Source organism: Rhinoraja longicauda, chromosome 26 (assembly GCF_053455715.1).
Source record: "Rhinoraja longicauda isolate Sanriku21f chromosome 26, sRhiLon1.1, whole genome shotgun sequence".
NCBI classification, from domain to species: Eukaryota; Metazoa; Chordata; class Chondrichthyes; order Rajiformes; family Arhynchobatidae; genus Rhinoraja; species Rhinoraja longicauda.
Window position 1 is genome coordinate 4,038,989 of NC_135978.1, and position 10,347 is coordinate 4,049,335.

General features: G+C 42.5%; 1 protein-coding gene across 4 annotated transcripts in view; it reads left to right on the forward strand.

The window, feature by feature from the left end:
* kiaa0753 (KIAA0753 ortholog) overlaps positions 1–3,600 on the forward strand; it is a 34,757-nt gene extending 31,157 nt beyond the window's left edge. For 3 of the 4 annotated variants that reach the window (XM_078422514.1, XM_078422513.1, XM_078422511.1), the window contains exons 17-18: positions 208–429; positions 1,132–3,599. In XM_078422514.1, the coding sequence (XP_078278640.1) occupies positions 208–429; positions 1,132–1,291 (382 nt within the window). In that variant the 3' untranslated portion in view covers positions 1,292–3,599. Of the gene's footprint in view, positions 1–207; positions 430–1,131 lie in introns of all 4 variants that reach the window. The other variant, XM_078422512.1, reaches the window with a different exon arrangement.
* The last annotated feature ends 6,747 nt before the right edge of the window (positions 3,601–10,347 follow it).

Sequence of the window (10,347 nt, forward strand, 5' to 3'; positions counted from 1 at the left end):
AATTGTCAATTATATCGTATAAATTAATTTGCTAAAAATAAATGGAATGAAGTTACAGTGAAGACAAGAAATCTGATTTCATGTGTCATAAATTATCATGTTACATTGAGAAATCTTTTATAACTAGCAGGAAATTATAGGCACAAGTACCCAAGATGTTTTAATAAAAAATGGTTTTGTCATAACGTTTATCATGCTTGAATTTAGACCTCTTGATGACTTGGAATGCAGTGGAAGGCCGGAGCCTGCATCAGTGTTGGGACCTCTGCTGCAGAAGTTATCCAAGGATGAACAGAGTGCCACTGTTCTTGCCGTTCCTCCAAAAATGGTTCAGAATATGCACAACTATCGTGAAAGATTCAACCTCTACCTAAAGGTTATCTCGCATGAACCTGTGGGGAAGTTTAACCCGTGGTTAATTGCTGAAAGGTAATTAATGCACTACATTTATGAGTGAGTAATTACCATCTTCTGTGCAGAATAACGTATTAATGAACCAGTAGTAATTCTTTAATAGACATTTTTTAATTGCAGATTCAATCAATTGAATGTTGTTTCTGGTTTCATGCCCACTTTTTAATATGTATTTAATATGGGCACGGTGGCACAGCGGTAGAGTCGCTGCGTTACAACGCCAGAGTCCCAGGTTCGATCCTGACTACGGGTGCTGTCTGTACAGAGTTTGTATGTTCTTCCCTTGACCTCCATGGGTGATCTCCGGTTTCCTCCCAAACTCCAAAGACGTACAGGTTTGTAGGTTAGTTGGCTTGGTATCATTGTAAATTCTCCCTCGTGTGTACGACAGTGTTAGTCGGTGCGGGGATCGCTGGTCGGCGCGGGCTCTGCTGAAGGGCCTGTTTCTGCGCTGTATCTCTAAACCAAACAAAACTAAACTAATGTTGAGTAATTGCTGTTGCCCCCATTTAGTTTGTGCCGTGTATTACAACACACATAGTGTTTAAGAGTGAAGAAGGTGTAACATAGAAAATAGATGCAGGAGGAGGCCATTCGGCCCTTCGAGCCAGAAAAGTGTAGGAGCCTGAAAAGTGTAATATCCAGGTTCAGGAGCAGCTTCTTTTTTATAACCGAATGTTATAGACGTTACTGATGCGTTGCCCCCTTTTTGTCCAGCTTGTCTGACGAGCTCATGGACGGAGGATTGAGTGAGGTTGCAGCTGAGTTCCAGGATGCGTGTGAAGAGTACGCAGAAGCCTTGTTCACTGCTGAGTTCATGCAGCCTGTCGAGCAGGAGAGCGGAGCCAAGCCTTCCTCGGAGGGATACGCTGTGTGAATTCTCCAAAGAAAACTATAAACTGGCACTAAATATAACGTGTGCGTAATATGTAGAATGTGCATCACAAATTCGCTCGTTGAGCCGATTGATAAGTTTATTCCTATTGTATTGTATAACACTTCTGTAGTTTTATCTTAGCCATGGCATAAATTTAAATGATTCAGGCTGTATCTATTTCATTTCTTTGGCTTAAGTTTACAAAATAGACTTTCAAAGTTGTATAGTGCTTTGTCCTTGGCTTGTACAAGTCGGTGAATGGTCAAATGTATTGTCCTCAAATCAGCAAACCTGAAATTCATTTAGAAACAGTTTTACTTAGTGCTTAGACTATGAAAGATCTGCTTCCTTCACTTCCAAGCAACACCCTCACTCAAATCCAATTTAGCAATTTTTGAATTGATTTCACTCTTGTACAGATTGATGCTCTCAAGGAAATGTGTATAATTGAGCACTTTATTTGATCGACTCACTGGAATAATTTGGAGAATAATTACATACAATGTATATCTTGCCAACTGTTGTACAAAAAATGGCTAATTCATCTTGGTATGAGAGAAAACTAGGAGTTCTATATTTTAATTTTACCAAGAACTGGGATTTTTTTCCCCCTTATTTGCTTGTTGAGCCGATGGATAAATTCATTCATGTTTCTCAGGGTGGCGCAGGGGTACATCTGCTCGCTTTCAGCGCCCGAGACCTGGGTTCGATCCTGACTGCGGGTGCCGTCTCTCTGGAGTTTGTACGTTCTCCCTGTAACCGTGTGGGTTTTCTCCGGGTGCTCCGGTTTCCGCTCGCACTCCAAAGACGTACAGGTTTGGAGGTTAATTGGCTTCGGTAAAAACTGGGTGTAAATTGTCCTAATTATGTAGGATAGCATTGGTGTGTACGGGGCGGTCGCTGGTCTGCATGGACTCAGTGGGCTGAATGGCCTGTTACCACACTATATGTCTCGGGTCTAAAGACATAACTGAGCAAATGAACTCAATCACCATTTTAATAAAGATTGGTCAGAAACCACACTGAAAAATGCAACACATTTTTGTTACAAAATTAGCACAACAACATTCTAGCAACAACTCTTCATCATGCTCTGATAATGTTGTCTGATAATGTTGCCTAAATCATGGTTGTCCGCTTGAAGCCAAGTTAGAAAAGGTTTGGTAAGAGGATTTATCTAGGGCAGTTAAAATTAAACGTAAAATTAAACTTTTAAAGAATTGTATTTTGGAGAAAGATTTATTGGAATAAACACTTGACTTTTATTAACAGTGCATTTTTTTTGAAATATGCGCCTTGAATTAAAAAAATAACAAGTACAGCAAGTTGATTTTAATAGAAAATCTGTTTTTGAGGCAGGATTTTTTCAGGTGTACTGTATTTGACTAAAACTATAATTCTTTGTTTGGTATATGTTGGAGCAAAAAACTTTTATTTTGAACTCTCGTTAATTTGTTGAGTAAATGAAAGATGTGAAATTTTTGCCTTTTGAAATTTGGGCGCAAGGGGTCAGAACATCTTTGTTTTTGACCAGCAGCTGAAATTCGAAGTTGCGAGATAAATTGCAAACTTCAGCCCTTTGACATGCGAGGTGAATTTCAACTGGTTAGCATGACCTTGTGTTAGCTTTTTGGAACTTGAGTAAATAGTCGACTTGAGTTGTCAGCTTTGAATGAATAATTTAAAAGTTCATATAGACGGGAACAGTGACAATGTTAAGGGGGTCTCAGGTTTGCTTGAGTGTTGTTGAAGGTGGAAGATTGATGGTGTACACATGAGAAGAATAGGAAAGCAATGGGTGATATAGAAGAGGTAGTTATTGTGGAGGCACCCCGTTACTTCTGGTGTACAATGTGCATGTTGAGATTTTTACCAATGCAGTCTGTTCAGGTTTACAGCCCAATTATCACAACTTGTCTCAGCATCATTGAGCTATTCGATATTTGTCGCTAATTATTTAATGCATGGTTTAAAGATTATGCTCACCAATGTTTTCTCAAACTTTGCATCATCCAATGGCTTGTGCACAGAAGCTGCATTCTGGTTTATAAGATTTAATAACGTGTGAATGTGTTTACATATTACTTATTGCATAATTAGTATTTAAAGCTTATATTTGGGCTGACTTGGACATTTTTGTTTTGTGGAAAAATACATAATATTTATAAATATTTAATGATGTGAACGTTTTAAATTGCCCGCTGGTATTTATTGGAAGAGTCTCATTTCTTTAAATATAATTATATCTCGAGGTTTGATCCCACACCTTTAGTTATTTCCAATTACACTAGCTGTCATCTGACATGTACTGACCACAAGGAAGTACTAAGGGCATTATGTACTGACTGAAAGGAAGTAGGCAAATCCAAACTGGCTAATCTGCTCAAAGATAGACACAAAATGCTGGAGTAACTCAACGGGACAAGCAGCATCTCTGGGGGGGGGGGGGGGGGGGGAAAGGAATGGGTGACGTTTCGGGTCGAGACCCTCTATCATTAAAAAAGTCCCAGATGTTGCTAACAGTACTCTCAAATGACACTTGAATAATAATCTGCTCACTGACGCTCCATTTGTATTCTGCAAGAATTTCTTGTTTGCAGATTTTGCTACAGGGAAAAGAGGTGCAATCCAGAGGTCAGTTGGGTGTCACTATCCTTGAGACCAAGACAATGTTGGAACCATTGATTGAACAGTAGTGCAGCTGCTGCTTCACGGGTTCGATCCTGACCTCTGCCGCTGTCTGTGTGAGGTTTGCACGTTATCCCTGTGACCATATGGGTTTTCCTCTGGGTGCTCCAGTTTGGTCCTCTGTAAATTGCCCCTAGTGTATAGCAAAGATACTAGTGGAGCAAGATGGACCACTCAGTTTAAATCACCTATACTGAAGTGTAGTACGCAAAGGAGCGTAACGTCCGCCATTTTAGTAGGCAAAACCCACCGCTCGCTATGCCTCTCGCAGTGTAATCAGTGTTTTGGGGGAACAGTATGTGTGATGATACCATTAAAATGCAGAATATATCTCATCTATCAATTCACAGATTTTTGTTATTTTTCTTTTAAATGTTTCTGCAAGTTTCTGCCTACTAAAATGGCGCCATGGCATACTAGGGTTTTTAGGGTCGAGTGGTCTATCTTGCTCTGCTCTATTATCTTCGGTGTGTAGGGAGTGTATGAGAAAGCGGAATTACAGGGCTAGTGTGGAGGGGTGATCGATGGTAGGTGTGGACTCGGTGGGCCAAAGGGCCTGTTTCCATGCTGTATCTTTCAAATCAATCAGTCAAACTGCTCGAAGGTATCTCAAAAAACTGGAGTAACTCAGCGGGTCGGGCAGCATCTCAGGAGAGAAGGAATGGGAGACGTTTCGGGTCGAGACCCTTCTACAGTCAAACTGCTGATTCTGCAGCACCCATTCATTGCATCACAGGTGATAGTTACTCATTTTTGACCTTTGTCTCCATGATGGTAGATAACAGAACAGATATCCGAGTCCGATACCAACCTTATGGATCACAAACAATTAGAAGTGATAACAGACTGAATTATCTCTCTTTTTAACTCAGAGTTTGATTCTAACAATTAACGTAGCAGAGGGAAGTATTCAAAATCTGGCATCTTCTGGTTTGTTTCAGCTCCCGTGAGGTGAAAACTGCAAATTCTAACTGGGAGGAACTGATTTTGCTTTTTTTAAATTATAATTTCAGTAGGAAGTAGTGCGGCACGGTGGCGCAGCGGTAGAGTTGCTGCCTCACAGCGCCAGAGACCCGGGTTCCAACCTGACTATGGTTCTGACTGTATGGAGTTTGCACATTCTCCTTGTGACCGTGTGGGTTTCCTCCAGGTGCACCATTTTCCTCCCACACTCCAAAGGCGTGCAGGTTTGTAGGTGAATTGGCTTCGGATTTTTAAAAAGATTGTAAATTGTCCCTAGTGTGTAGGATAGTGTTAGTGTATGAGGTGATCGTTACTCATGTGATAGGAGTATAATTAGGCCATTTGGCCCATCAAGTCTACTCCACCATTAAATCATGGTTGATCTATCTTTCCCTCCGAACCCCATTCTCCTGCCTTCTCCCCATAACCTCTGACACCTGGTTGGCACGGACTCAGTGGGCTGAAGGGCCTGTTTCTGCTCTATATCTCTAAACTAAAAGTAAATAATTAGGCGGACATTTTGATTGGATAATCCAAGTAACCATAGGAACATTGCCCAGTCGCATCATTTTATAGAGCAAATGAACTATGTTGCGCCCAGTGTATGCTTTTTCAGTTGCTCCTACAGTGATTATTTTGTCGTCTAAACTAGCTACTTAACATAAAAACAGAAAATGCTTTGACCTGAAATGCTCACTGATTTTCTTCCCACAGAGGGTGCCGTAACCTGCTGAGTGCTTGCAGCATTTTATTTCGTTTCTTTAAAAAAAAAATCTACATCTACAGGTTGAATTTTTTTCATCTATTTTATACTGGCACAACACAAAGTGCTGGAGTAACTCAGCGGGGTCAGGCAGCATCTGTGGTGTTTCGGGTTGGGACTCTTCTTCACACTGTCGATTAGTTTTACATTTTAATTTTACAAGCAATGCAACCAATTTTATAACGAAATCTACCTTGAGGAAGGCCGTCAAAAGTATAAAACAGGAAAATAGATCGGCTACAGAAACGGACAGAGAAAGAGCAGATGAAGTGTCATCCGAGAAAGCGTGAGGTCTTGCACTTTGGAAGGTCAAATGAATGGGGAAAATATACAATTAATGGGAAACCCCTGAAGAACATTGATGTTCAGAGGGACCTTGGGGTCCAAGTCCAGAACTTCCTGACAGTGGCAACCCAGGTAGGTAGAGTGGTAAAGAAGGCACATGGGTATGTGTGGTATCAAAGGATAATAGTACAAGAGTCAGGTTTTCAAAGTACACAGGACGTGATGTTAAAATCCAAAGTGCCAACTCTTAACTTGCACCCGGTGGTGATGGGAGGCTGAAGCGCTCACCTACGCTCCTCCGATGTTGAGAAAGGCTGGGCAGACACGTCATTGGGGTTGCCAAGCGGGCTCCTTACTTTCATCAACGTTTCGCTGACTGGGCCCACGACGTCTCCAGTGGACTCAGGAAGTTATGATGTGGCTTGTAAGGACATTGGTTACATTTTCACTGTAAAATTATTTGCATTGAGGCAGATGCATTAGCGGCATTTTCAGTGTTGTGCACAGTTCTGGTTGTCCCATTACAGCAGTGACGTGGAGACTTTCAAAAGGGTCGCAGAGGAGGTTTACCAGAATGATGCTGAGATCAGGAGGTGTGAACTACAGGAAGAGATTGGACAAACTTGGATTGCTTTGTCTGGAACGCTGGAGGTTGTGAGGTGACCCTTTAGAAGTATATAAAATTATGAGAGGCGTAGATAAGAAAGGCAGTCATAATCTTTTTTTTGATGATGAAAAAAATCAAATATTAGAGGGCATGGCTTAAAGAAGATGTGCAGGGCAAGTTTTATTTTACGCAGTAGGGGAGTGAGTGGTGGCAATGCTGGGGACAATCGTAGAGACATACAGTGCCCTTTGGCCCAACTTGCCCACACTGGCCAACATGTCCCATCTGTACAATACAATACAATACAATACAATATATCTTTATTGTCATTGTACAGGGGTACAACGAGATTGGGAATGCGCCTCCCATACGATGCAATAATTTAATTAGCTAGTCAGTATTAATTTAAACAACCCAATGAGACAAATTGTAACAGTTTTAAAACAGAATAAAGTGCAAGTAGATCTGAGCCGGATCACTGCAGTCCCACCTGCCTGCGTTTGGCCCATATACATCCCTCTAAACCTGTCCTATCCACTTACCTGTCCAAATGTTTCTTAAACATTGCGTTAGTACCTGCCTCAATGTCCTCCTCTGGCAGCTCATTCCATACACCCACCACCCTTTGTGTGGAAAAAGTTACCCCTCAGATTCCTATTAAATCTTTTCCCCTTCACCGTAAGCTTTTCCCCTTCACCTTAAAGATAAGTGTTGGTCTTGGCATCATGTTCGGCAAGGACATTGTGGGCCGAAGGGCCTGTTCCTGTGCTGTACCGCTCCATGTTCTAATATCGCTATCATCTCCTATTTCGCCGTTAAATACGAGCGCACCAAAACTATGCGTTTTATGGATCTTTCTGGTTAAATGCCATGTCGTTTTTACAGAAGCAATCTCTATCATTTGTCCAGCAGCTTTGTCCTCATGCGTGCTGTTAGAAATCGATGTTTTCTCTGCGGGAAAATAACTTCAGATTGCTAAACGGATCAGCAATGTGGAGAAAACAGGACCTAATATTCAATAATTGTACCAAAGGCACTGGGTGGATCATGCCTTGTCTTACCGATGAAGTGAAAAATTGGAAGTGCTTGATGGAAAAAAAACAGATGATAGTGGCTCCTTCGGCTAAGGTGACATTTTTGACACCAGATAAAAACAATGGTGAGGTTTTAATAGAATTCCCACTCACCAAACTGCCAAAATAATTGAACATTGACGAAGAAAGGCATCCGTGCATGTGAATTGTGTGGTGATGAGGATTTACAGCACGTGCCTTGTGTACAAAGATGGATTGTGCAAAGGCAATATTTTTCTAGACGAATGGAGAAATTGAAACCACACGTAGCGTTTATTTGCTAACTTTCACCTCAAATTTGAAAGTTAACCTGTGCCGTCATTATGTTTTGAGTGGAAATGTGTATTAAGCTCTCAAAGGCTCATGTTAGAGTACATTGTAACATCTTAATTTTTAATCTATCCCACAATTACACTTGAGCTCTGTGTTTTTATTTTTTAGTTTGGAGATACAGCATGGAAACAGGCCCTTCGGCCCACCGAGCCCACACCCACCAGCAGGCTTAACACTAGTCTACACACTTGGGACAATTTGGGCAATTTTAGCAAAGCCTATTAACCTACTAATCTGTACGTCTTTTGGACTGTGGGAGGTAACCTGGAGCATCAACCCACGATGAAAATGTACAAACTCCCTACAGACAGCGCCTTGAGTCAGGATCGAACCCAGGACATAAGGAAAAGGGGTAGAATTAGGCCATTCAGCCCATCAAGTCTACTCCGCCATTCAATCATGGCTGATCTACCTCTCCCTCCTAACCCCATTCTCCTGCCTTCTCCCCATGACCTCTGACACCTGTACTAATCAAGAATCTAGTTATCTCTGCCTTAATGATATCTACTGACTTGGCCTCCACAACCTTCTGTGGCAAAGAATTCCACAGATTCGCCACCCTCTGACTAAAGATGTCTCGGGCACTGTAAGGCAGCAACTCTACCGCTGCTCCACCGTGCTGCCCATTTCACGAATATAAATCCAAAATACCTGCGGTTTGTATGTACGAGCATGCTGTACACATTCCAGCTGACTAACCAGCTGTAATGTTACTGTGGGACTCTCAGGGTATGTGTGGATCAGAGGGCAACGTTTTGTGTGGATGTAACCTCTTCTCTTGGAATCAGTGTTATGCAGCAACGAAACAGGCCATTCGGTCCAACTCATCCATGCCAACCATGTCAGTCAACCATAAACTGAGACCTTCGACTTAGACTATCTAATTGCAAGAGATAAATCTTCGACATGTGGTGGCCAATTTGTAATAACAAGGAATGGCAGATGCTGGTTTATATGAAAAATGGGTGACGTTTTGGATTGGAACCCTTCTTCAGACCCAGAACATCACTCATCAATGTTTTGAGGCCAATTCTACCTCAGAGATGTGTCGGAAGGAACTGCAGATGCTGGTTTAAAGCCAAGATAGACACAAAAAGCTGGAGTAATTCAGCTGGACAGGTAGCATCTCTGGAGATAAAGGATTGATTAGTACAGGCGTTACGGGTAATGGGGGGAAGGCAGGAGAATGGGGTTAGGAGGAAGATATAGATCAGCCATGATTGAATGGCGGAGTAGGCTTGATGGGCCGAATGGCCTAAATCTACCATCACTTATGACATGAATGGGTGACTTTTCGGGTCTATAGGTGTGTCATCACCCAAGTCCTCGATGTAATATCATTTGTCATATCGTGGCTACAGGTGGCCCTTCTTTCTCCTATATCAGAATCATTTTCTCAGGGTGGAAATGTCAAAGATGAGAGGACATAGCTTTAAAGTGAGAGGGGCAAGTTTTTTTTTAATGCAGTGGTGATGGCGGCAGCATTAGGGCGGCACGGTGGTGCAGAGGTAGAGTTGCTGCCTCACAGCGCCAGAGACCCGGGTTCGATCCCGACTACGGGTGCTGTCTGTACGGAGTTTGTACGTTCTCCCCGTGACCTGCGTGGGTTTTCTCCGAATTCTTTGGTTTCCTCCCACACTCCAAAGACGTACAGGTTTGTAGGTTAATTGTCTTGGTATGAATGTAAGTTGGCCCTAGTATGTGTAGGATAGTATTAGTGTGCGGGGATTACTGATCGGTGTGGACTCAGTGGGCCGAAGGGCCTGTTTCTGCGCTGTATCCCGAAACTAAAAACTGGTGTTTAAGAGGTTTTTAGACACATGCCAATGGAGGGATATGGATCACGTTAGGTTTGCCAACTATCTCACTCCCAAATAAGGGGCAAGGTGACCTCACCCAGCCAGCGACCTACAGTGCCCGGGATAAGGTAACGTTTCACAGAGTGCTGGAGTAACTCAGTGGGTCGGTCAGCATCTCTGGAGAACATGGATAGGTGACGTTTCACAGAGTGCTGGAATAACTCAGTAAGTCGGTCAGCATCTCTGGAAAACATGGATAGGTGACGTTTCACAGAGTGCTGGAATAACTCAGTAAGTCAGTCAGCATCTCTGGAGAACATCGATAGGTGACGTTTCACTCCGAGACCCTTCTTCAGGAGTCCTCAAACTCCATATCTAAAGAATTCTGGATTCTGAAGAAGGGTCTCGACCTGAAACGTCACCTATTCCTTTTCTCCAGAGATGCTGCCTGACCTGCTGTTACTCCAGTATTTTGTGCCTATCTTTGTGCAAACCGGCATCTGCAGTTCCTTCCTCCACATTTAGTCTTCTCCAGAGACCTACTG